Source organism: Camellia sinensis, chromosome 7 (genome assembly GCF_055761805.1).
Source record: "Camellia sinensis isolate YWXY chromosome 7, ASM5576180v1, whole genome shotgun sequence".
NCBI classification, from domain to species: Eukaryota; Viridiplantae; Streptophyta; class Magnoliopsida; order Ericales; family Theaceae; genus Camellia; species Camellia sinensis.
The window spans coordinates 2,910,725-2,938,182 of NC_138967.1; the positions used below are offsets into that span (position 1 = coordinate 2,910,725).

General features: G+C 37.2%; 2 protein-coding genes across 3 annotated transcripts; one reads left to right on the forward strand and one right to left on the reverse strand.

The window, feature by feature from the left end:
* LOC145795094 (uncharacterized) lies at positions 1–13,128 on the forward strand. Its single transcript, XM_082877898.1, has 3 exons — positions 1–323; positions 433–1,251; positions 13,013–13,128. Exons 1-3 carry the CDS (start codon positions 86–88, stop codon positions 13,126–13,128), a joined length of 1,173 nt encoding a protein of 390 aa, XP_082734024.1. The 5' UTR covers positions 1–85.
* Positions 13,129–18,029: 4,901 nt separating this feature from the next.
* Positions 18,030–19,600, reverse strand: LOC114308320 (uncharacterized). 2 transcript variants are annotated; one of them, XR_003645439.2, is made up of 3 exons: positions 19,407–19,600; positions 19,197–19,307; positions 18,030–18,798 (listed from the first exon to the last, which is right to left on the reverse strand). XR_003645439.2 is itself a non-coding variant. In XM_028253887.2 (3 exons), the coding sequence occupies exons 1-3, from the start codon at positions 19,523–19,525 to the stop codon at positions 18,343–18,345; spliced, it is 666 nt and encodes a 221-aa protein (XP_028109688.1). In that variant the 5' UTR covers positions 19,526–19,597; the 3' UTR covers positions 18,030–18,342. The 2 variants fall into 2 exon arrangements, 1 of the variants encoding a protein (XP_028109688.1); XM_028253887.2 differs by having other exon boundaries at positions 19,427–19,597.
* Positions 19,601–27,458: the final 7,858 nt, after the last annotated feature.

Sequence of the window (27,458 nt, forward strand, 5' to 3'; positions counted from 1 at the left end):
TCACCGTTCTGATGTTGAGATTGCTGGAGGGACTGATGCCACAGAAATTGATGTCGCGGGCCATGCTTCTAGAGGCGATGTAGAGATGAGGTGCGCCTCTGGGAATGGTGTGGAGGTGGATGTGCTAGAGATCTCTGAGACTCGCTCTGGCACTTATGGTGATTCTCATCCTCCGGCCCTCCTTCCTTCTTCAGGGATGACTGCTACTGTTCAGGCTTCATCAGACATTGAGATCGATCAGGTGGTCTCTACACGACCAAGTGACTTTGTTGATGCTAGGAGTCCTTCAGTTGCCCCTGCTTTGCATATTGATTCTCCCTCTGGTAATCTTTCTTTCTGAAGTTTGTCATTTACTTATATCTGTGAGAAATCTTTACTTAAATGACTTTCCTGTTCCCTACCTCTAATAAGGCCTTCTTATCTTTTCTTCAGTGTTAGCTGCTAACGGGGTCTTGCCTTCACCTACCTCAGACTCTGCTCCAGTGTTAGCTGCTACCGGGGTCCTGCCTTCACCTGCCTCGGACTCTGCTCCAGTGTTAGCTGCTACCGGGGTCCTGCCTTCACCTGCCTCGGGCTCTACTCCGACTCTCTTTGTAACTCCTCACGGTTCTCCTTCTCAATGGGGGACACCTGCCTTTGAGACGACTGCCAGAGGTTCTTCATCGCCAGTGCCTTCGAATATTTTGGATCTGAATCTTAGTGATTTCCACATTGATAGTGATGCTTTTGGTCTTTCCCCTTATCGTTCGGCATTCTCAGGCTCGGGACCTCTGCCGGGAGTTACCCCTCCGGGTGGTTCATCTAACCCGATAGACATTGGGGAGATTCCTGAGACTAGCAACTTTCCGGCCCCAATTCCTCCTTCAGCTTCTGGCAAAGTATCATTTCTCCATTATTGGGTAGCTCCTGAGTTTGCTTCAGTTCTACAGCTTGTGCATTCAAGTTACCCGGAGACCTTTGCTTCATTTGCTTGCCAGTGTCCACTCATTCAGACTGCTCTTCTCGAGTCTTTTGCCACTATCTTATATAGCTTGGACAGGCAACGGTTGTGTGACCTTAATGGGAAAGTAGTCGAGACGGCGTATCAGGGGATCTCTGACATGGAGCGTCACCAAGTGGACTTATCATGGCTTCGGAAGCGCCTGGATATAGCTTCGAACGCCAGTCATCAGCTGGAACTTATGTCTGTGCTTGCCTCTTATCGCACCTCTATAGATGAGATAAAGATGACTCTTCGTGAACTTGAGTCGGGTTATGCTCGGGCCTTGGAGACTCTAGAGGCACACTCTACTGTTTGTCCTCCAGATGTAGATATGACGGGCAGCTTCTTCGAGGGTGTCTTTAGGAAAGATTGAGTTTTTTTTTTTTTATCATTACTTTCTTGCCCCTTTCGATAAAAATGTTTTATCTAGGACAATGCAATGAAATGACAAAATTTTTGTTGTTTGGATATTTTCGCATTGTTTTCTCATTCTACTTGATAAAATATTTATTTCGAATGATACAATGGAAAGAACAATCATATGCACATATAAAAGCTGAAATATTCTCATTAGTTCTTCAACTTTCTTGACGAAAGTATAATAGATTCACTGTAAGTGATGGGATAAAACATGCACCATAGAGAAAACCAGCTTCTTCATAACGTAAGGGAAATACAACTTTTAGACAAAGTAAGAAAGTGAAAATGAATTTCAACATAGATGAGTCCAACTATGGGTAGTAATGCTTGATAAACTTTGCATTGAGCGGGCCAGTTCGGAAGCCGTCTTCAACCCTTACAAGTTTGTAGTACCCGCTTGAGCTCGCCCGAACCACCTTGTAGGGCCCTTCCCATTTTGGAGAAAACTTGGGCAAAGGCTGTCCTCGCATGATTGGGTCTACAATCTTCCATACTAGATCACCTTCTTCAAACTTCCTTGGTATCACAGTCTGGTTATAGGCTCGGGCGATGGACTCATGATACCTTTCCATGACTTTTGTAGCTCTGTCATGCTTTTCCTCTAATGCTTCCAATCTGGTGGTTCGAGGCTCCAATACCATCCCCGAGGCGAGAGCCATTCGAGCGGATGGCGTTTCCAACTCTATAGGTAACACTGCCTCGGACCCATACACAAGGGAGTAAGGAGTTGCTTGAGTTGGCTTTCTCTTCGAAGTGCGATACGCCCATAGGGCTACTATCAACTGTTCGGACCAAGTCCCCCCAAACTCATCCATCATCTTGCTCAGAATCCTTATCAGTGTCTTGTTTGTGGCTTCCGCCTGCCCATTCCCTTTTGGATAGTAGGGTGTGGATTTGTGATGTTTCACTTGGTAAGTCTCTAGGAGGCTCTTCACATATTTGTTTATGAAGGGAGTGCCGTTATCCGAGAGGATGGTGTTTGGTACTCCAAATCGGCAAATGATATTCTCCTTGATGAAGTTCGCAACTGCAGGCCCCGTAGCGTTCTTCAGAGGAATTGCTTCGACCCACTTTGTACTCAATTCTGTGGCTGCGAGAATCCACTTGTACCCCTTAGAAGATGTGGAGATGGGCCCTATCAGATCAAAAGCCCAGGTATGGAACGGCCATGGCGTTCGGATACTATGCAGGTCTACAGCTGGAGCATGGATCAAATTTCCGTGTTTCTGACAAGTCTGGCACCTCTTCACGTGATGGGATGCATCTGACTCCATGGTCGGCCAGTAATACCCAAGGTGTATAAGTTGTTCGAACAGCCGAGCCCCTCATTGATGTTCAATCTCGTGGGCTCTTCCGAGGACTAGATCTGACTCCTCCTTGGAGAGACACCTCAGGGGAGTGCCCTCAATACTTCTTCTGTAAAGCTTGTCCTGATCAAGAAAGTACCGCCTCGCTCTCCTCTTGAGGTGTGCAATGTCCCTCGGGCTCTCAGGTAGTGTTCCCTCTTTGAGATAGTCAATGTAGACTTGCCTCCAGTCAAGGGTATCAATTTCAAAGCAACTCTCATCCTCCCGGATGTATGACTGACACTTGGGGCATTCCTTCTGTAATTGATTCGAGTCCTTCTCCATCTCGGGCCAATAATAACCTTGTCTTTGGATTCTTCTGTACAGACTGATATCCCCATCTCCGCAAGACTTTTCGTGGATCTGTTGTAGTCGGAAGCTCGCTTCTTGTTGGCCAACACACCGGGCTAGGAATCCGGTACCTCCTCGGAAGTAAAGTTCACCTTGAATAATTGTGAATTGGGCAAGCTTGGCCATAGTCAGTTTTCCAACTTTGCTTTTGAGTTGCTCGAGGACTTCTCCTCTCCAGTCCTCCGGAAGGCCTTTGTCTTCGGGTATTATTGAAGGTTCTGTTCTCTTCTTGATAACAATTGTTGCCTCTTCCTCTGGAATGTCAACTCTTGCCCCTAATGTTGCGAGGGCATCTGAAAACTTGTTGTCGGAGCGAGGCACATGCTCTATTTCGACCTTCTGAAATTTGTCAAGAAGCCTTTGGACTGTTGTTCGATATGTGGCCAAGGCAGGCTCCTTTAAGACGAACTGTCCTGAAACTTGCTTCACTATCAGCTTTGAGTCCCCCCGGATCCGAATCTTCTTGATATTGTGCTTCTCAGCTGCTATCAAGCCTAAAATAAGAGCCTCATACTCGGCTTCGTTATTCGAACAATGGAAATCCAGTTTATAAGACAAATATAACTTTTCCCCACTTTTGCTTGTAAGGACTATCCCGGTTCCTCCCTTCCCTCCGGCTGCTGCTCCGTCAAAGCTCAATGTCCAGAAGCTTTCCTCGGAAGCCATAGCTGCGTGCACCTCTCCTCTTAATTCTTCATTCACTGGTTCATAGTCACCACTTGGAAATTGGGCAAGGAGATCAGCTAAGGCTTGACTTTTGATCGCCTTGGGGGCTACACATGTGATCTCGAATTCACCCAATGCTAACAACCATCTTGCCACCTTCCCGGTTAGAGCAGGCTTGCTGAGGAGGTATCGGATTGGATCGCTTCTAGTAACAATCTGAATCTGGTGTGCTAAAAAGTAATGTCTGAGCTTTTGGGCAGTGAATACCAAAGCTAAACAATGCCTCTCTACTGGAGTATATCGGACTTCTGCTCCTCGAATCTTCCGGCTGATGTAATACACCGGGCGTTCTACTCCATCTATATCTTGGACCAATAATGCCCCTATGGACTTGGGAGTTGAAGTTAAGTACAACATTAGAGGGACCCCGGGCTGCGGGGCTATCATGGTCTGAGGCGAGGTTAAGGCCGCCTTGATTCTCTCAAAGGCCTTTTGGTGTTCTTGGTTCCACTCGAACTTGGCATCTCCTTTTAACAAAGAGCCGAAAGGCGCAGAGATCTCTGCCAGTGCTGGGATAAACCTCCGAATATAAGACACCTTCCCGAGGAACTTCTTTAACTCCTTCTGAGAATGCGGGGGAGGCATTGCTCTGATAGATTTGACCTTGTCTTCATCTGCCTCGATACCATGTCTGTGTACAAGAAACCCGAGGAACTTCCCGGCCGTCACCCCGAAAGCACATTTGAGAGGATTCATCCTCATTTTGAATTTCTGGCACCTCTTGAATACCTTCTCAAGGTCTCGGAGATGGTCTTCTTCTTTCTTGGATTTCACCACTAGATCATCAACATAATCTTCCACCTCATGATGGATCATGTCATGAAAGATTGCAGTCATAGCCCTTTGGTAAGTTGCACCGGCATTCTTGAGTCCGAAAGGCATGACTGTATAGAAGAAGTTTCCGAGAGGTGTTCTAAAAGCAGTCTTTTCTGCGTCCTCTTCAGCCATCTTAATCTGATTGTATCCACTGAATCCATCCATGAATGAGAACATCTGGTGTCCCGAGGTAGTATCCACGAGGGTATCGATGTGAGGAAGAGGGAATTCATCCTTCGGGCAAGATTTGTTCAAATCTCGAAAGTCTACACATACTCTGATTTGGCCATTCTTCTTCTTTACTGGCACGATGTTTGCTAACCACGTGGGGTACTGTATTGGCCGGATGAAACCAGCCTGTTGAAGTTTTTCAATCTCCTCCTTAATCTTCTCTTCGAGATCTGGATGATATTTTCGAGCAGCTTGCTTAATTGGCTTGGAGTTTGGGAATACATCAAGATAGTGGGAGACTAGGTCAGGATCTAGTCCGGGCATTTCCTTATATGACCAAGCAAACACATCTGAGTATCGGCTTATCAACTTTAACAACTGTTCCCGCTTCTCTGGGCTAAGGCTCGAACTTACGAATACCGGCCTCGGTGCATCTTGTCCATCACTCAGATCTATTTCAATAAGTTGTTCGGGCTGAGGCTTCGGCCCATCTTGCATACATTCTGGAGCCACTTCAGGCTTTATTACTATATCATTGTCAGGAGGCTCTTCTTTTGACTCGGAGTCGGTGACTGAAGAAACCGACTCCCCGCACCTTCATAAATAGTACACCATCTTGCCTCCTTCTCGAACTTTCATCACCTTCCGAGGAATAGGCGGGCTTTCTCGTCTAGACATCGTCTGCTTACTTGATTCTGTCATCGGCTCCTTGTCATCTTTGATATCCTCCCAACGAGGAATTTTGACCCCTCGAGGCTTAGAAGTGGTGGGAACTTCTTCGACAGCCAGTTCGGTGAAGTAGATGGCATCAGAATAATGAGCTTCATGGATCTCGAACGGCCTTTCTGTAGCCTGAATTGTCACCGTCTTCTTTCCCCATTTAGCCTTAACACACTGATGATAACTTGATGGTACAGCCCCATATCTATGCATCCAGGTCCTCCCTAGAATGATGTGATAATTTGCTTCAGAATCGATAATATGGAACTTGGTGGCCGAGCGAATTTCTCCAACGGCTAAATCAACTGTTACGCATCCGATAGTAACTCTCCTTTCTCCACCGAAGCCAGTGATGACTATCGGCTGCTTCACAATGCGTTCTTCAGGGATTCCGGCTTTTTCTAGAGTAGCGCGAGTCATAATGTTGATAGAGGCTCCACTATCTAGAAAGGCCCTTTTGAACTCAACCCCGTTAATAAAAGTAGTCACATAAAGCGGGCGATTGTGAGAAAAAGGGTACTTCCGATCAGCCTCGGAGAAAGTAATGGCACTAGATTGCTCTTTTGCCTTCCTCGGGATAGACCCCTCAGTCGACATGCATTCCTCATGGTGTGCCTCGGCTATATTAATGATAGACTTGGTGATTTCCGTTCTTGCCTCCCTGGAAAGTCCAAGCTGGTCAAAGAACTGCTTGAACTTTACACAGTCTTGCAGGGTTTTGGCATAGTGATCCGGATCTTTTTCCACTCTTGGAGGCTCGTAGTTAACCATCTCCTCGGTCTCCTCAAAATAAGATGCCACATAAACATGGTGTCCTCCTCTTCCATAGTATTCTTCTCCTCCTTCTGGATCAAAGGGAGCATTTCCATAGTAAACTTGCTCACCCTCTGGCTCGAGGATGTCGTCCAGATAACAGTCATCGTCATCGAGATTAGCGATAGCCTCGATCATTGGGCCTTCATAAGCTATCATAGCAACATTCTTGCCCTTGTCTCGGTGTTGAGGATATGGTTGTTCTCGGATGTCTTGAGTCCCTCGCTTTTTGAACCTCAATTCGTCTGCCTCGACTTTATCTCTGAAGATTTTCCTGAGAGTCCAACACTTCTCTGTTGGATGTTTCAATGTACGATGGTAGACACAAAATTCAGGGCTCTCACGGTCCTTTTTTGATGGCATTTCTTCAACATAAGGCAATTTTAGCTCTCCGTCAGCCACCCATTCCTTAACTAGAGCTTTCACTTCCTCGATTCCACATGGATAAGAAACATTCCCCTTTTCACCATTATATTGCTTTCTTTTCTGGCCTCTATGACCTCCTCCTTGTGAATTTCGGGTATCCGGGGCAGAGGCAGCAGCAACGATAGGTCCACGAGATGACTTGAAACTAGTCTTGTAACTGGCTTTAAATCCGGACTCCTGAGCCTGAGGAATGCTAATGTTCCGAGCTGCTTCTATTAATGCCGAGAAGGTGGGTAGCTTGTGGTTAACTAGAAACATTTTGTACCTGCTCAATGCCCCTTCTAGACAAATTTGAACCAGATAACTCTCCTCAACTGCTTCATGACAATCCACGGCCTTGTCCTGAAACCTTTTGACGTAGTCAAGGATGTCTTCACTTTCTTGTTGCTTCTCTTTACACAATGTAAGTGTGGTCACCTTCTCCGCCACTTGAAAGAACTTAGAGTGGAATTTGTTAACCATTTCCTCCCAACTTCGGACAGAGTTTGGGGCCAAATTAACATACCAACTATATGCTCGGTCGGTGAGGGACTTAGAGAATTCTCTCAGTCGGAGGACGTGGTTTGAACCATGAATACCTAGAGTCTCGATGAATCGCACAACATGTTCTCGGGCATTTCCTTGTTTGCCGTCGAACTTGATGAACTTCGGCACTGTATATCCCTCAGGGTATGGATAGCTCAGCATCTCAATGGGGTAAGGCGGCTTGACGTCTGGATCAGGCAAAGAGGGTAAGGTCCTCTTCCCCCGTTCGAGATCGAACATGGCCTGCACATCGGCGAGAGTGAGAAACTGTTGAGGGAGAGAGTTTGATGGTGGTATTCCCCGGACTTGGCTTATGTACCCGAAGACTGAGCTAGGGGCGTCTTGGCCATTCTGGTGCTGCGAATTCATCATTGGTGAGGACATTTGACGATACTGGCCATCAGCGCCTATAGACAAGCCAGTTGGTGATGGGATATTGAATTGAGGTCCGTAAAGTCCACCGTACGGCGCCGCTACACCGGGTTGTGCTTGCAGATTTGTTGTCGGCACCAAAGGAGGCCCGCTTGGTGCTTGGGTAACATTCACTGGTGGCGTAACAAGATTAGGTACGGGCATAGCTCCCTTTTGCGCCATCATGCTCCTTATGTTTTCCTGGACACCAGCAGTCGTTGGAGCGCCATTCATTACACCAGAAACTCCCCTAGTCACCATTGGATCTTGGCTCGGCACGCCATGGAGCCCGGGCATGGGCAAACTGCTGCCGCCTACTGTGGTTTGAGCATGTGTTACTGTGGCCGTGTTGCCATGAGCCATAGGCTGATTGGGGCCTACTTCTCCTTGGATTTGATTTTGCGCTCCGGCGGGAATAACTCCACCACCAGTTTGATTTCCGTTTGGCGCCGGTGCAAAGTTAGAACTCATCACCAACATGGTGTGAGTGAGATTCTGAAGAGTGGTAAGAATCTCTTGCTGAGTATTCTGAAGTCCTTGAATGGCTTCAAGCAAAAGTGGTTGATCTGGAGTCATGGTTCTGTCATCACCACCATTAGAGGATCCTTGTTGGTGAACTTCATCTTCTCCCGCCATCCTTGTTGGAGTTGTGTGGATTCCAGATCTCGTTGAGACCATTAACCAATCCGCCTCCCCAGCAGAGTCGCCAAAAATGTAGGAGAGGGTTCAAGAAAAGAGTTAGAAAATTCGAAGATCTTCGAAGATCCTTGAAGAACAACTTCGAATTCTCTAGAATATGATTGAGAGGCTTAGATTCTTCAATAATCTCAACTTAGGAACACAACAACAAAGGAGATGATGGAGATAAGAGATTGGGTGAAGAAGAAGGCAAAATGGCTAGAGAATAGAATAATGGCAAGGCTCTCCCATGGATCTCCCACTTTCACTCTCAAGGTTGATAATGGAGAAGGGAAATTAGTTCTTTCCCAAGAGTTAAAAATCTCCAAAATCCATCCCCTGTAAAGCTATGGGTGGGTGCTATTTATAGGCACCTCATGATGTAGGATGGAGCCCATGTGCAAGGCACATGGGAGATATTTTCTCTAACCACCTTGTCCGAGGAGGTGACCTCTCCGAGGAGGTGACTTCTCCGAGGAGGTGACTTCTCCGAGGATGAGAAAACCCCGAAGAGGAGATCAATCCCTCGGCGAACCCTTCTTCTTAGCCACACCTAACCAATGATCCCCAATCATCCCAAAGGGTCAGGGGTAGTCCCAGAGGACGTCCTGCCGCAAAAATATTGCCGAGTCTCATGGACCCCCGGGGTCGTGCCACCTCGACCCGGGTATAGGCTAGTTTAACCGAAGAGTGAATTTATCTCCACTCACCGTCCTCGGGATCGGGTCCTTTGTTCGAACTCCATTACGCCCATGGTTCTGGTGCGTAGATCCCGGAAAGCTCCGAGCCCACAAGTGTTCTGGGACTCATTAACGGAGCGACTTCTAGATTGCGTCTGAATCCGTTCGAAGCCAAGTGTTTAGGACCTCTAGGTTCGTGGATCCGAACCCTTTCGAGTCCGAGTGCCTCGGATCTCTAGGCTTGCTTAATACCCTTTCGAGTCTGGGCCCGAGTAAGTCTCTAGGTTCATGGATCCGAACCCTTTCGAGGCTTAGAGCCATTCAGCCCGTTTGACGGCGATAAATCCAAGCCCATCAATCTTGGACTTGCGATAAATTCGGGCCCACTAATCTTGGGCTATTGGGCCTAAATAATTTAGTGGGCTTAAATTAGCTCCTCTTACAAGCACTAAAAGGGGAGAGAGAAAAGATGTACTCTGAAGGAGGATTGTTAGAAATATCAATTTTTCTAATAAATAAATGATCAAATGTCTTGCATGGGTGTGAAGTTCACAAAAGTAGATACACACATATATGAGACATTTGGTCATTTATTTGGTAAAAAATTTAGGCTCTATAGCATTTTGCACTCTGAATAAAGAGTACATGGGTTGAGTTGCTAATATGGTTGGATTTGGTTCCCATCCATATATCGTTAATATGGGGCATTGTATGATTAGGGAAGTGTGGATATTAATAAATACATGATATTAATCCCTTGATCTCAGATCTAACCTAAATTTTGGAATAAGGATATTTTGGTATTTGTGACACGTAATTCAAGTTTTATGTATATATAGTTGGGGGTGACTATCATAGTATTTTATTTGTAATTCTTTTTTATCATAATGAAATCACAGTAATATAGATGTAGTCCTAATTTTTAGGGTGAACCGTGAACCATATAAATTTTGCATTTTTGTCTGTGTCAGGTTTACAATTCTTATTTATTTTTATTTTTTTAAATTTTTGTACCAATCTTAATTAGGCATTCCACAATTCCTAAGATGGACAAGTATAATAATCAAACTATCTTATTCCTAAGATGTCCAAGTCACAGTTTAAAGATCGATCCAATCCACACAAATCAAGTCAATATATGGAGTTTATAATTCAGAAACTATTGTCTATTTATTAATAATTAACTCTTCCATTCGTAGTATTTTTAGTGAGATAAGCTAATGTAATTTATTGGTAAAAGGGGGAAAAAACAATAATAAAAGTTCTTTTCAATCCATTTCATTATGTAACTTTTATCTCCTGAATCAGACAGCATATCCAACAAAGGTCAAACGATTGCCAATCCAAGCATTCACCTTCCATGGATTTTTCTTTTTTGGATTTTAAGGCTGGCTTTGAAACCAGCTTTTTTAGGTACTTTTGTTTTTTATTTGTCATTTTTCAATTAATATTCATTTTTTTCAAAATACTATGTAGTTAGTAAAAATATCTAGAAAAGTTACCTAGAATTTGAATTTATGGTAAATTTAAACTTAGTGTGGTGGGAGTCACACATAGAATGAATCTAATTCATATATTTGAAATTTGAAGAAAACACATTAAACCACACAAATTTGACATAATTATGTTAACTTTTTAATGTTTTAGTTCACATAATACTTAATCTTTTTTTGTCAATAATTCGTTAATTTATATAAATGGGAAAATAATGTTAAGATCTCTTTTATACTGAAATGTATATTTTACCTTATTCTTGTATCTTCACACTATTTTGTATTATTTTCGATCATTTTTGTGAAGCCAAGTTTCACATTGCCTAAGTACTCTAGTCATGCAAAGACATCATTTATGTAGGTCTCAAAATGTTTTTAAAAGTATTTAAACTATTAAGCTCTCAACTTCTAAATTTTTTTTTACTTTAATATTCTAAGACTATTCAATAATTACCCACAAAACCGAACTCTTTTACTTCACCTCACATCACACCAAACTAATCTTGTGGTTGGTTTAAGTTAGCTTCCCAACTTTTATAACACCAAGAACGATTAGAAATATTTTAACAATAATTATATGGTCCAGAAACGGAATTGGAAAAAAAATTGAAATATTATATCTATAGTTAATATTTAAAGTTTGTATGGTAGGTTCAATCTAAACCATCAATATAAAATTTTGGATATTTTTTAGATATTTATATATGGGATTGTATTATTGCTACTATTCTAAAGTAAGAGTTATGTTTTTGTTTTTTTTTTTCTTTCGGTAAGTAACAGGGACTACAGTCCAATGCTCTTTCGCAGCATGTGACAGGCACCAATCATTGATTAGATAGTAATGAAAGCAGAATGACTGAATCATTTGATATGTGCTTTGTTGGTAGCTAAACAAAATAAATGGATATTTTTTACAAAAACGTGTAGTCATTTTCTTCTGAGTTCGGATCCAACCAAAAAAACATGGGCAAAAAAAAAAAAAAAGTATATACTTTATGCTCCTTTTTTTATTTTTTCTTTTCCTACTAAAATTCAAAATCTAAACAAATAACTAAATAAAAAATAATAAATAAAATGTTTTCTAACTTAAAATAGGCCATCCTTTTAAAAAAGAAAAAAATAATAAACAGGACAAATCTTGAAAGAAAATGCTTTGCAAGCAAAGTTTGTATGCTGAATCAGCTTGCATCAAAATGAACACAAGAAAAGGGCAACCTATGTGTTTTTATATAATTTTGGTGCAAGTAGTTGGTTTATACAGCAAAAACCCACAAGAAGTATAATTTTTATTAGTATATATATCTCTCTCAATGCTATAATACAAAGCAACAATAATTAAAAGCGGCATATTCCTACTTTCAGTGACACTTGCAATGTCTTTAACATTCTAATAATCTTCCAATAAGCACAATATTCTGCTATTCAAGTAAAATCCAAACTAAAGCACTAAGATTAGCTAAAGGATAAAGGAAAGAATCATATCATATACAATCAGCATGTTGATCATGAGAGTGTAATGGTTTTTGCATGCCTGAGCATGTCATATTCCATGAGGGTGCACTTATCCTAGACTTAAGAGTGCATCCAAAAATCCAAATATGTGTGCATATATGCAAGTGTATGCAGATTGTTGAATATAACTTGACATACATTGTTGGATTCATTTCCTAATAGCTTAATTAAGCTTTTGGAACAATTGGTGACCTAACATTGTTTCAAAAATTAGGTTAGGGGAGGTCTTGCATTCAAATCTCTCCATTTGCATTCTTTTTTCTCTATATGTATGGATGTTTACATCTTCACATGCAAGATGGAGTTGCACATGAGGAAGCAATGAGAGAGTGTGTTGGATAACTTCATATACATTGTTGGGTTCATTTCCTAGTTTAAGATTTTGGGACAATTGGTAACACATATGTATACCTCTATATGTTACTACTAAAACAACTTCAAGCATTAGACACAAGGGAAATGAAATTACTTCCACATATTTGTTTCTAATGTGTGAAAAAACTTCCTTTAATTCATTTTCTGTACCTTACATTTTCTTTTTCCTTTTCTTGTGCCTTTCAAATGCTATGGGTTTCAGATAGAATTATTTAATTTCGTAGATGCCCAAAAATGCCTGAGTTTCTGCATAAGAAAATTCTATTTGCAGAGAAACCTGTTAATGGATGTGTCACATAAAATAATATTATTATAGAAAACCTTAGTCACTAACAAACAGTTTTTACTTTCCTGAATTTGGTGGATTACACCAAATCATTGCCTTTAAGTACAGTTAAGCGAAGTTTTAGTGGATTACACAAAATCATCATCTTTAAGTCATTTCTCTCTCTCTCTCTCTCTCTCTCTCAATTTGTTCTATTTAGCATCTAAAATATTTGTTGGGGTAAGAAAACTGCATACCCCATTATGATATTTTAAATTGTGAAATTAGAATCTTATCTGCAGCCTCTGATAACCACCTCCAAATTAAGAGTCTGTGTGGTTTTCTTCAGTTTCAACAATTCATTGAGATTCCTACTTATCTCTTTTCCAACAAACTTTCATGGAAGAACAGCCTATGAGACCTTTCTTTGATATGCTTTCATTATATTCAATGACTAACCAGTGAATTATCAAAGGATCCAACCAATTGATATGACAGCTATTATGCTCTTCAAGGCTTGTGATTACACAATTGAAAAGTGACCACATGCATTGTTCCCTCACATGGATGTAGATTAATATAAGTCATTCTGCCTTTGATGATGAATTACCTTTTGACTGCTTAGGTTTGACTACTTTTACTTCTATTATATTTCTTCTAACCCGTTTGTTAATGGGTGATTATACTATAGCGATAACCAAGGTTTCTCTATGGCAGTTGAAGTTTTATGGTTTAATAAATCATAATGGCTAGTCTTCTTCTATTATTGATTTGCCAAATTTCTTAGAAGACTGTTGCTTATCTATCTCCACTGAACCCTCTCTCTCTACATGTCATACAATTACACAAGTCTAATTTGGGAAATTCCCTATTTTGATTGCATTGTCACAGGTTTGTCTTCTAGATTGTGCAAATGTTTAGACCTGTAACTGGGATAATTCTCATAAAAAATTCAGGGGGAAAAAATAAACCAGGATAATCCCAACCTCAAATTTCTTCTGCTTCTTTATATATATATATATATATATATATATTTGATCAAAATTCTCTCATAATAAAACTTTAATACATTAAGGACAAACACAAAAAATTTCTCTTGAAAAGTCCAACACATACCATTATTATCAAAATATTAAAATTTAATATAATATAATTTTTGATGTAAATGTCGGTTTTTAATAAAATTAGTATTTTTAGAATCCCCTCATCAAAATCTATAAATAAGATCTATATTGACTATGAAATTTTTTATAAAAAAAAAAAATTATTACCGTCGAAATTGATGTAAACAGTAACAGTAACATGTTACTCTGCTTGACAATAACATATTATTCTGTCTCACAGTGATATGTTACTCTGTTTGACAATAACATATTACGTCTAACAGTAACATATTATTTTGGTTCGCAGTAACATGTTACTCTGACAATATTGTCCCCAAAAAAGAAGAAGGATATTTTACTTTATCCTTACTCAATTATGTGTTTTCTCCTTAGGAGGTTTATGAAGTAAGATAAATTGAGTTGTCTTTTTCACCAAGCAAAAGTCCAATGGAGGGGTTTTGCCTGAATTTTCCATATCTATATCTTATATAAGGAAAATGGAAAGCCTTGTGGGAGTTTCAATATCTCAATCTTAATTTCTTAATTTTTTTATTTAAAAAAAAAAAAACCTCAATACTTATTGACTTCTCCTAAACTTTTTTTGATTTCTTCCATACACACCCTTCTTCCATACGCACCCTTTTCAACTTATCTCATACATATTTAATTATTTTGGAAATAATAATTATCCCTTAATTTATAGATTTCAAATAGAAAGATAACAAAAATATTTCATAATATATTCATCCTAATCTCTCTCATCAATTTCCAAAAGAAAATATTAACACTTACTTTCCTTCTCTCTCCCTTAAAAATCAGATAATATTTTTTTATGAGAGTTGTAGGTATCTATCTATATCTTATATATTATATTATAACATAACAAAAAAAAAAAAAATTAAATCAGATATACAAACAGATGAAATTAATAAATATGATTTTTATTTATTCAGTTAAAATCTTTCTTTCACCTCTCAATATTTAATTTTAAATTTTAAAAATCTTTGAAGTCTATCTAAACAAATCTAATTTGAAAATATCTCACACTATCATGCTTTAAATTTAAATTAATAAAACTCACATGTTTATTACATATCTAACTCATATCATAACTTACCTAAATAATAATAATTAAAAACAAATAGAAATCATAAATAAATTAAATTTAAAAAAATAGAAACCCACAATTCCATCTTAAATAAATTGAAAAAAAAAATAGAAACTACACAAAAATAAATAAGATAAGAATTTAGATATGGATTTCAAAAAGATATGACAATATCTAAATTTGAATTATGATTTAATAATATAATTATCTGTTTTTTTGATGTATATCTATCAAAATTTTAAATTACTTAATGGGACAAATTATTCAATTTTTAAGTCTTATTTAAAAAATAATCTGATTAGTCATCCCAACTCCTAGACTTTGCGGGCACTGGCGGAAGAACTGATGGATTAGGCGGGGCGAGATTTAAGTTGTTGGGGGTAATATCCTACCACTCCATAAATTGATTTTTTTTTTAATTTTATTTTTTTGCCTGTATGATTTTCTTTATCTGTTGTTGGTTTAGTTTTGGCTTCAGTTTTAGTGAAATTTATGTGTTTATTTATAGATTTACATGGTGGAGAAGAATTATTAGTGATGATAGTTGCAATCGAAGTATCTATGTCCATTCTATGCTAAGGATTTTGATCGAATTTTGTTTTTTCAATGAAAATCATAAAATTGAAGTAAAAAAAAAAAATGAGTATCAAATTTTTTATTTTTTATTGTCATTTTATTTTATAGAAAACGTAAAAAATTATTGGAAATTCAAGATTTCACTATAACATTAGATTTTTGAATAATTAGGTAAATTTAAAACTTTTTAATATCGTGATGTTTTTTTATTTTTATCATCTTTCTATCCTATTATACTATTATTGCTTTTTGTTAATTTTTTAATCATAATTCAATTAATTGAAAAATGAAAGCTTAGTATAACTTTTCATATATATTAATTAATTTGTTACCGCTATATTTGTATATAATAGCATAATATATAGAGATAATATCTAAATATAAGTTCTATTTTTTTATGTGATTAAAATAGTCCATTTTAAAATAGTATATAAAGGAGTTAGATGGCTTCTATTATCTCCAAAAAATCCAATCTATTTTTTTTTATACTTTTTAATTTTTTAAATTGAAACATCAGTTATTTATGTCCACAAAACAAAATTGATAAACACATATCCAAATACTATACATTTTTTTTTCTTTTATTTTTTTATTTTTTTAATAGGTAGGATATTTACATATGAATGTTTGACACTTCAAATTTTTTTTCATAATCCGACTTATAATGATGTGGTCTTAAGTGTCAATTTTTATACAAATATGAGAAGAGAATTAATCAAATTATATATTTCAACCAGCCACATATTCAAACTTTCACTATTTCAAGATGTTATTTCACTATAATTCTAATTAAGAGAATCTTCAATCCTTAATATTTTTTAATCAAATTATAATTTGATAAAAATTTGAAAAGATGAAACGTTGAAAATTATTATTTTTTTCCATCAAAAATGATGAAAAGAAAAAAAATTGGGATAAGAATGAAAGTTTTTTTAAAAATTGATAAAAATTTAATGAAAAAGTAAAAAAAAATTCATATCAAATCAAATTTTTTATTCAAATTTAAAATTAAATTAGATTAAAAGAATTAAAAGAAAATGATGAAATGTTGGAAATATTCTAAAACCTTCTTCTTCTTGGTAACAATTAGAAATCCGTGTGTGTATTATATTCATATTGTAATTTTAGTTATGAAATTAAAACCAAAAGAAATGTAACTTAAATTATTTGATTAATAATAAAAATATCATATCAATTATTGTTAAATATCAATTCACTTCACATTTAATAATAAAATTGTATATTTGTCTTAATTACAGCTTTTAAATTTACATATTTTCATAACAAGAAGAGGTATATCATAACTCATGTAACCTCATTTAATTAGATTTAACTTCTTTTTTTTATTACAAATTATCAAAATTACACTAAATAAATTTATATATATTTTTAATTTTTTTAAACTAATAATTTAAAAAGTTATAAACATAAAATTGACTTACAAATTTTATATATACTACAAAATAAAATATTAAATTACTTCAACATAGTTATAATGATTTTTTTATTTTTATTTTTTATAATTTAACGGTTACCACTAATATATATATATATATATATATATTTTGAATGAGTTACTAACTTCCTCTGATGGTACTCATGGTGACTCAGAAAGGCAATCACTTACTGGTGTCTGCAGTTATTACAGGTAAACGTCTATTAACAGAGTTGACGCATGAGAGGACAAGAGAAAGTTGTCAACAATGGCGGACACTCACTAACACGTGGAGGATGTTGAGATGTTGCCATCACAAGTGGACACCCACCAACTGGTTGGTGCAATTGGAACGTAGGGTAGGGCTGGGCTTCCAGTTTGTGTGCATCCCAGTCACAAGCTTTACAGTTTGAGAACAACCTATCTCAAACGAACCTAAGGTTTTTATTACAAATCAAGCTGCGAGAAATCCCAGGATTCCTTCATCCCTTGGGGATGATATTTTTCTTAATAAGTTTTATTGGTTGTATGAGTAGGAGAATTATAGTTCTTGCTATCATGAACAGCAAGTCACAATGCCCAATTTTATTTCTTTGTAACTAGGAATTTCCGCAATGACTCTGTGTTTGTTTCCTTCTGATTCCAATGTAGGTTTGTCACAGCCAATAATAATGAACCAAAACAGTATGCTTTTTTCCATTAATATTTTAACTCCAACACCATGCTAGAGCAAACTTATTGATGTATTAGCAACGGCTCAAAGGCAAGGAAATGAGGACATCAGAAATGTAATTTGAGATTACACATATATACATGTTGCACCAATTTCAGAAAAGAGAAGTACAGAGGTTTGAATTGATCACACTTAGGAAGGGCTATGGGACACAGAATGGAATATATCCTCAACTCATTTACCATATAGAACTTAATTTTCTTTCTCATGCAAGTCATATGCATGTCACTGTTTTTCTGTAAGAAATGTGATATAAATCATTGTTGGTTTGTAGCTTGAATATTCATTTCTGAGCATCGCAAAACCAACCAAATCTTAAGTTCCATCAAATGAGGTCAGCTACATGATTGCAAAAGATAGATAATAATAAAAAAATGCAATTATTCAGAAATTCTAAGGACACCTTTTGCTTTGGGTATTCATAATGCTTGATCCAACAAACTCAGATGAATTATCTATTTTACCAATAGAACACTGTCAATTTATAGCATAGAGATGTCAAATGTTGAGCAAAATTCTAGTGTAAAAGCAATGTCAAAGTCAGGCAGTAGTTTACCAGTTTACCCAAACTTAGCAGCATATTTTGAGGTGAGAAAACGAAACCAAGTAAGCTGAACAAGAAAAAAATCTTACCATCTCGGTGACGAGCAACTTATGATGGACCACCACACTAGATGTCATGTTGGTGGAGGTTCACTGAAGGAGCTTTGTCCCCGAGAACTGAAGTGAAGAAACATCGAGACAGCAACGATCCACAGCAAGAAAATCATAAACACAACTCGAGTTTTCATGGAAACAAGTTCACTTAACCGATCTTTCTCTTCAGGCAAAGCATTGAATTCCTCGATGACTACCTCAATTAATGCATTCAAAAGCTTCTTAGATTGGAGATCAGCACTCGTTGAATTCATAACTTGAATTCGAGCTTGTTTGAGATGATTCACCACCACCTCTGCCTCCACAGAGACAATGTCCACACTCTTTTTGGATTTGGCAGATCTGCAATGACCGACTGAGACATCAACTACTTCATCCTTGTCCACAGTGATAGTGGACGACAATGGAGTGAGATCCGATAGAGAAAACGTCTCCAATGAAGGCGAAATCACCTGATTCGGTGATGCGATGAAGCTCTGAAACATAAACGTATTCAAATTCACGCTCAAAACATTTACAAATTACTATCCGAACAATGCTCGTAAATCAAACAATAAGCAACATTGAATCGCGAAGTAAAAAAAATAATGATCAAACTCTATGCAACGGTGAATAAAACACGACCAAACTATATGAATCAATCACTCAAAGAGTAGAAAACAGAAACATATTCAAATTCACTCTCAAAACAATAAACAAATTAGTATCAAAACAGTGTTTGTCAATCAAACAGTAAGCAACATTGAATTTGCAAATTGAACAAGGCAATAACGATCAAACGCTAAAGCAACACTGAATAAAACACGATCAAAAGTATGAATCAATCACACAAAGAGTAGGTAACATTCAATTGAGAAGTGAAATTCGGATTTACCTCTGCGGATTCACGGAGTTGATTATCCTCGGAAATCTCTGAGATAGAAGAAAACTCGACCAAGTCCTCTGAAACCGATGTAAATACAGAATTCAAGCATTTTTGGCTGATCTGCAACAGTAAAGTAGCAAAATGAGAGATTTGAAAATTAAATCCACCTGAAATACACAGATATATGTTTGTAGAGAGAGAGAGAGAGAGAGAGCAGACAGCTAGGGTTTTGATTATACTCTGTGCGGCTTCTTAGAGTGTTCGGAGATGGACTTGGATCTGCGAATTTTTGAGCGTTGATGTTCCTTCTTTGGAGTTTGAAGCTGGTATTCCTTCATCTCTCTTCCCTCTCTTCTCTCTGTGATTATGATTCTATTATGGCGGGAGGATTTCAAACTTGTAACAATAGTGAGAATGGTCCCCCTTCTCGGGGTTATAGACCGTTCGGGTTGAACTCGTGTTTCAATTCGGTAGGTAAATAAGTTAATTTTGAATATATTTTAAACAGTAATGCTTAGTGACCTGACACCTCATTTTGATACATTTAGGCCATACAAATTCAAGGCACTAAGCATTTTTCTATTTTAAATTAAATTTGAACAGTCAATCATTCGTTCGGCTCAATTTGATAAACTTAAAATTATATAACAATGCTGAACTACGGAAACTCGACTTGATAAAAACTCATTTGAAATCAATTCAAAATTTAATAAATAAACTTAAATAAATTTTGAACATCGTAAAGATTTTTAAATCAAACTTAAACAGTCACCTATTCGACTCCTTTATTATCTCTATACCTCCTTCATATCATACTACTATCCATATATCCTTTACAATAATACTTGTAGTTCGAATTTTCATGACCCGAATGACTCAAATGTCTCAAAAAAAAATATCGTTTTGATTCATTTGAACCATTCAAACCACACAAATTTGAGTTACTAAGCATTTTTCTATCCCTTAATAGTCTATTTCGTGAGTCTCATATAGAACTCACACAATAATTTGAACCATTCCTCTCATAGATTTAACAGTAAAGATAAATTGTATAAAAAATTCAACTTCATCGAATATTATTTGACAAAAACAAATTATATTTTATTTTTTAATATAGATGCCAATTATGAGTTTAAATTGTTTATTTTATAAAACAAAATAATATTTATTCATCTGTTTATGTATATCTTATGACGCTTATTTTTAACATGGATGATCAAATGGTCTTCATTGTAAAGGTTGTGAAATGAATGATTTGAATCATCGTTGTAGAGTATAAAACCCACAAAATAAAATATAAAAGAGATCCAACGAAGCCTGATCGTTTGATTAGTCGTTTGGGCCAGGCCGAGCAACCAACTAAGCTAGTTGCACTTTGTTAGAAAGTTAGGGCTAATAGAATAATTATCAGCAATTTTATGAACTTAAACTTATTTTCTCATGAGTTTTTAATGAATTTTTTTTTACGGATTTGCCAATCATTTTAAAAGTGAAATTTGTTTGGTAGTTTAAGAAATAAAACTAAAACGAACATTTGTTATTTTTTTTTTTCAAAACTAAATTTTTTTCATAAAAAAAAGAGAATCAATTACAAAAAAAATTTTTAAAAAAATTAGTTTTGAGCAGAATTACTTCAATTATTAGGCTTTTATGAAATTTGGTATTACTATTATGAATTAAATTTAGAGAGACTTATTTATAAGTCTTTTTTCAGACACTTATAGTAAGTTAAGTTATAAGTAAAAACTTATATTCTCATAAGTACTATGGGAAGTTATTTGACACATTTACCCTTAATAGTAGATGTTAATATCATATCCATATACATTAATTTGGAAATTCAAAAAACATTTCGAAACCTCCAAAATAGGCTGATTCAGTTGTTAACATTTCGAAACTCGCCACGAACAGGAGAAGGGGTGTGATTCGACGGAGACGTTCGACGAGAAGGTGATGACGGTTACCGTTTACGGTGAGAAGGAGGAATGATGACTCCGAAACGTAAGTATGGATTTGCCCCTGTTTTGCAATGTTAATTTATTTGATTTTTATTAACAAGCCAAAACTAGGGTTTAAGTGACCTTCAGTCGTAATCTGCTTTGTTATTTGTATGTTTTGTGAAAATTGTGATGAATAATTGATTTTACAGTTTTCTAATTGGAAATAGTATGTATGTTGGGGTTGTACCATGGAGGTTCTGCGAGTTGACCAATGTGGGTGATTTATGCTTGATTCGTTGTTGTATTGGGTTTGCTAGACTGTTTTGAGGGCCACAGTCACATTCATTAATTGATTTTATTTATTTATTTATTTTTTCCGATCCGAGCATAGTATTCGGTTTGGTAGACTATTTTGGGGGTTTCTCGTTGTGGTACGATGTCGTTTGGTTTGCGCCTTAACTTTTTAAAACCAGTTGTTGAATGTGAATGGTCCCACATCTTGGTGTTGTGTGTTGTACAATTAATGAATGTGATTGTGGCCCAATATGAAATTAGTGTCGGATGTGAGTGGAAGCACATGTAAGTTGGACTGTATGTACAGTGCTACATTGTGGTACGATGTCGTTTGGTTATTTTCACTCAGATATACAAGTAAGTTGTCGTTTTTTGATCTGCTTGCATGTTTGTAAATTTGTCAAATATTCGAGTGACAGTGTTTGTAGATTGTGACATGGAGAGAAACAAAAAATGTAACATGATTTGGGTTGTGTGGTTGTGATTTGATGTAAGCATATGAAGAGGTTACGTTTGTTTTGATAGTAGTTTTCGTTGACAAGCTTCACGTAACACATCATCTTTATTTTTTGAATCATGGTCGTGCATGTGGGTGCGAAATCAGTTTTAAATTACTGAGTTGTGTGATAGTAAAGTTCGTTATAATGTTTTTTTGGAATTTTCGAGGTGAATATTACATGTTTGAACTGTGAATGTGACATTAGTCACAGTTACGCCAAGTACTTCTCAGTCACTTAGAAACCATGGCCGTGAATGTGTGCACGTAATTTGTCACAGTTACGTCAAGTACTTCTCAGTCACATTAGAAACCATGGCCGTGAATGTGTGCACGTAATTTGTCACAGTTACGTCAAGTACTTCTTAGTCACATTAGAAACCATGGTCGTGAATGTGTGCATGTAATTTGTCACAGTTACGTCAAGTACTTCTCAGTCACATTTGAAACCATGGCCGTGAATGTGTGCACGACATTAGTCACAGTTACGTCAAGTACTTCTCAGTCATATTCGAAAACATGGCCGTGAATGTGTGCGCGTAATTTGTCACAGTTATGTCAAGTACTTTTCAGACACATTAGTCACATCACGAACATACTGACATGCAATGTTACGTATTGCTATTGAATTACATATTCACATACGTTTTCAGTGGGATCTTGCTTGTATATGAAATATGAAATTTTCACTGGGATCTTGCTTGTACTTTTCATTAGCTGGCATGTCTGACAGTAGGCACAGTTACGTAAAGTACTTTTCAGTCACATTTGAAACCATGGCCGTGAATGTGGGCGCGTAATTTGTCACAGTTACGTCAAGTACTTCTCAGTCACACTAGTCATATCACGAACATATTGACATGCAATGTTACGTATTGCTATTAAATTACATATTCACATACGTTATCAGTGGGATCTTGCTTGTATATGAAATGTGAATTTTTGGTGGCATTTTTTTCAGGAGGCACAATTAAACGTACACCACAGAAAGGCTGCAAGGCAAAAGTGAGCAGCAGTGAAGGGACTACAACTGGTAAAAGACGGCGGTCTCAAACTCCGTCATAGAATGTGAACGCATTAGGGCAAAACAGTGCCCGAAAAGGAAAGAAGCTGAAATATGAGCCTCAACAACGACTGAATAAACAACCAACATTTTGCTATCGTTCCAAAATTGTTGGAATTGTGAAGCTGGTGGCAGCGTCAAAACTGAAAGACGAGCATTTGCAACATCTTCAGAAAACACCGTTCTGGTTGCTGTTGGATGCGATGCGAAAAACCGATCTAAACCAACATGAATTCCAAAAATGCGATGACATTGTAATGAGGATCATTCAGACATTTGTTCCAGAGAAGTCGGCTTTCATGATTGGTGGTAAACACATTGAGTTGACGAGCATCGATATGTAACTAATATTTGGAATTCAGGGTAGTAAGAAGAGTTTAGATGTGTCACATGGGCCAAGACTCCCGATTGACTTCATCCAATGAAGGTGTCCCAAAATAGCACGCATAAAATTGAAGACCATTAAAAAACTATTAATGGATGCATTACTCGGGAACACTACTCAAGATCACCAGGATGTAGCAAAGTTACTGTGTTTGTACTTGTGTGGGAAGTTATTCTTTGCTACTTCAGGTGAGACAGTGAAATGGGGGTTCGTCCGGGTTGTAGAGGATCTAGACAACATGAAGGCATATGATTGGGCTGGAGCAATCTGTACAACTTTGACGGAGTCAATTAAGGGATTTTACTCTAAGCCTGAGAAAGTTACTAGATGTGTTACTGTCCTACTTGTAAGTGCTCTGTTTTTTTTGTTTTTCCCACAATATAATTTTGTATTTGTTTTGAAAAACTTTCAAAGCTAATGTTTTTAACCCATGGTCACATAGTTTTAGATATGTGAGCACACCAACTTGATACAAGCAGATCGTGGAGATAGATTTTTGAGGTTTATGAAATGGAATATCAGCAAGTTGGTCACAAAGATAAGAGCAGTGGACATTGAGCAGCCAAATGATGTTAAAGTATGATTTTCTGTACCATTAGAGTAAATATTAGATGTGCCAATTTACTATTTTTGATTTTTGATTTTTAAATTGTTTGCAGGTTGTGGTAGGAGATTTGCACATCAGTCATTTTGAACGGCGCTTCATGAAGACGAAAGACGTTAAACAAATTGGAGTAAAGGCTGAATGTTCAAATCGCAGTGGGGTTAGTGCTGAGAGTAATGATCAGTGTGCTCGGGGTGTGTCTACGTCTGAAGAATACCAGAGAGCACTGCTTAAAATTGGTGTGTTTAAGATAGAACTCCAACGTAAATCTGATGTCATATTTGTATTACAGATAGAACTGGCAACAATGAGGGTAGCGTACGAAGAAAAATGTGGCAAGTTAGAACATGAAATCACAGTGAACAATAAGCAGAAGGAATGCGACATTGAAAGGATGAAGCAACTAGTGAATGAACTTAATGACAAAAATGCGAAGCTCGAGGAACAGTTGGAGGAGTACGCAGTCCATGAATACACCCAAGCAGCTGCTGGTGTACAGGAGATGAAGCAAAGTAATGAGGAAATGTACCAATGTGAGGCAAACGTACTTACCATTATGCCATTGTCAACATCGTTTCCATCTGATGTGAATGAGAAGACAGAGTTACAAGGGATGGATGCTCATGTGACCCCGATCAATGACATTGGGCAAATGGCATGTGATGTGGATTTCATGGCTGGTATTAATCAAAACACTGGAACAACTGCGTTGCAAAACTCGCTTGTGAGAAACATTAAAAAGAAAAATAAGAAGAAGCATAAACTGCCAGAGTATGAATATCCACTGGTTTTGGGGAGGCAGATGAAACCATCTGATAGTGGTTTGGTCAATAAGGGTTAGTGTGACAGCAAACAAGAAATGGAAGATGAGATCATTGAGGTTGACAACATTGCAGACTCAGATAGGACATTTTCTCGGTTCGACTTGACTAATCGTTTACCAATCTGGAAGTTGTTATCAACGCAAGAGAAAGACAAGCTTAAAGAAGCATATGAGAAATGGGGTGACAGGTAGCTTATGCAATTTGCTCTTACCATTATGCATTTATACATGAATTTATTGTTCAAAAAATGTATTATAGTGCACAAGTTTGGACTGGACCACATGTGTCCAACTCTGTGTCTTTCAATGACATACGGGCGATCGTTAAGGAGCTGACATTACGAGGCAATGTAAGTATGGTATTTCTAATTATTTGTCAAACTTCTGAAGTTTCTTCACATAGAATGCAATTTACGTACATATATACAAGGGAAGGAAAAATAAAAATTGTTTTCTTTTTCACGTAGGTGATTGATGCCTATGCGGAAATGCTGATGTACGAGCAGCAGATGAAGGCGCCTAAATCTGCGGATGACGAAAAATCATATATTTTTAGCACATTATGTTTGGTAAGACATGCAACTGATGAAATGAATATTGTCATTTTTAGTTTGTCATTTTAAGGTTCCAAAATGAATGTCTGCAGCCTACGATAAGAGATGTGGCCGAAGATGTACGTGACAGGTACTTGGTATTGCGTGCCTCGCATGCCCTGAAGGCAGATATATTCAATTCCCAATCCACTTAGATAACCATTGGACACTAATGGTTTATGACACTGATGAGGGTTTTTGATTGCATTACAACTCTATGAAACCAAGACGTTGGAGGGAAGACAAACATTATTGGGAAGCGTCGTTGCTGGTTAGTAAACATCAATTACTTTCTTGCAGTGATATTTGTATTTTATTTTGGACAACAATACTAATTATTGTAATATAAGTTTGACAATAATGTAGAAATCCTACTTTGAGGATTACATAAATTGCAGACTGAAGGTGAGCATAGTTGAAACACAAGACTTGGTGAAGGAGCTTCTAGTGGTTGATTATTGTCCATAACAAAAACCAGACTCGTAAGTTTGTTACGTTTCTTTGCAACGAATGCCATTCATGTTTCCGTACATTGCACGTGGTCTGTTTTGACATTGTTACTAATGACTTAAATTTTTGTAATAGGAATGATTGTGGAATTATAGTATGCTTCATTATGAAGCAACTTGTGCGTCACCTAGATGTTGACAAGTCAATGGGAGGGGAGAGCTGCAGAACAATGCGAGCCGGTATGGTGAAGTCATTTGCGAATGACAGGAGAAGGTCATTTGTGGCTAGCAATTGACTATCTACTAATGGTGGTATACGGGTGCAGATTTGATATTTTGGGTATATAATCACACTATTTTTGTTTTGGAATGGTATTAAAAGTTTGCTGGTACAGGAAAAATTGGAAGTTTTTGATGTTTTTCGTAGCATTGTGAATATGGATTACTGATTAGTGTATTTTGTTTTGGGAATAGGCAACAATCGTTAATTGATTTTTTTGGGAATGCGCTTTATTTTGTTAATAGGACTTTATGTGTCATTCAGTAATGTCAATAGGAATTTAAGGACAGCAGGAATGTTGGCTACATAAGTGTGAATGTGGTTGCATAAATGTGAATGTAATTGGTAATGCGACTCATAATGTGAGGTGAATGTGAATGGTAATGCCATAAAACAATGTGGGTTGTTCATTTCTAATACACAGATTGTGTTTGTGAATGTATGGCAGTGTTTGGTACTTGTATTAGGGAGTGTGAAATTGCAAATGTGAAAGCGGTTGAGTGAGGGTGAAGTTGTATGTAAATGTGATGGTGATTGTGACAGGGAATCCGAATGTGAATAACAGAACAGGTTTGGTTGTGTACCTGTAACACCTAAAAAGCAAATGTGAATGTGTGATAGTGTTTTGCACTTTTTTGCGAATGTGAAATACAAATGTGAATGTGGTTACGTGAATGTGAAGGGTTACGTTTATATGATGGTGAATGTGAAATTGGATGTGATTGTGAATGACATACCAGGTTTGGTTGTATACCTATTATGGCCAAAATGCAAATGTGAATGTATGATAGTGTTTTGCACTATTTTTGCGAATGTGAAATACAGATGTGAATATGGTTGTATGAATGTGGATTGTTATGTTTATGTGATAGTGAATGTGAAATAGGATATGATTTTGTTTGTTAGAACAAGTTTTGTTGTCTACACTTAAGAGCAAGATTGTGCTGCCGAATGTGTAACAGTTTTGTGCGCTTTTCTTACTGAGTGGGAAAATAGGTATGCGAATGTGTTTGTGTAAATGAGATTGCCAAATTTAATGTGATTGCGAGTGGGTAGGTGTATGTGAATGGGAACGTATAGGTGAATGTGAATGAGAAGGTAAGAAAGAATCTTGGTTGGCTTTGACAATGTAATATGTCAAGAATTTGCTGTAATTTAATTTTGACTTACTGGTTGCACGATAACCTGTTATACGGAGACAATAACAACAACATCACCTATTTTACAAAATAATTGTCTTCTAACATACAAGGCCAGCGTGCAACACATTTTGTCAAACGTATTTTGCAGGTCTGAACCATACATTTGCATGACCAAATAAATAAACATGTAACACCAACATAT

Bases quoted from the DNA above. Each gene is read 5' to 3' on its own strand.
- LOC145795094 (XM_082877898.1), top strand. From the start codon at position 86: ATGAGGTGCGCCTCTGGGAATGGTGTGGAGGTGGATGTGCTAGAGATC. The intron at 324-432 runs GTAATCTTTCTT...TCTTTTCTTCAG, and splicing joins GCATATTGATTCTCCCTCTG to TGTTAGCTGCTAACGGGGTC. The intron at 1,252-13,012 runs GTTATGCTCGGG...TCTTATCTGCAG, and splicing joins TCTTCGTGAACTTGAGTCGG to CCTCTGATAACCACCTCCAA.
- LOC114308320 (XM_028253887.2), bottom strand. From the start codon at position 19,525: ATGAAGGAATACCAGCTTCAAACTCCAAAGAAGGAACATCAACGCTCA. The intron at 19,308-19,426 runs GTATAATCAAAA...TTACTGTTGCAG, and splicing joins ACTCTAAGAAGCCGCACAGA to ATCAGCCAAAAATGCTTGAA. The intron at 18,799-19,196 runs GTAAATCCGAAT...TTTATGTTTCAG, and splicing joins AACTCCGTGAATCCGCAGAG to AGCTTCATCGCATCACCGAA.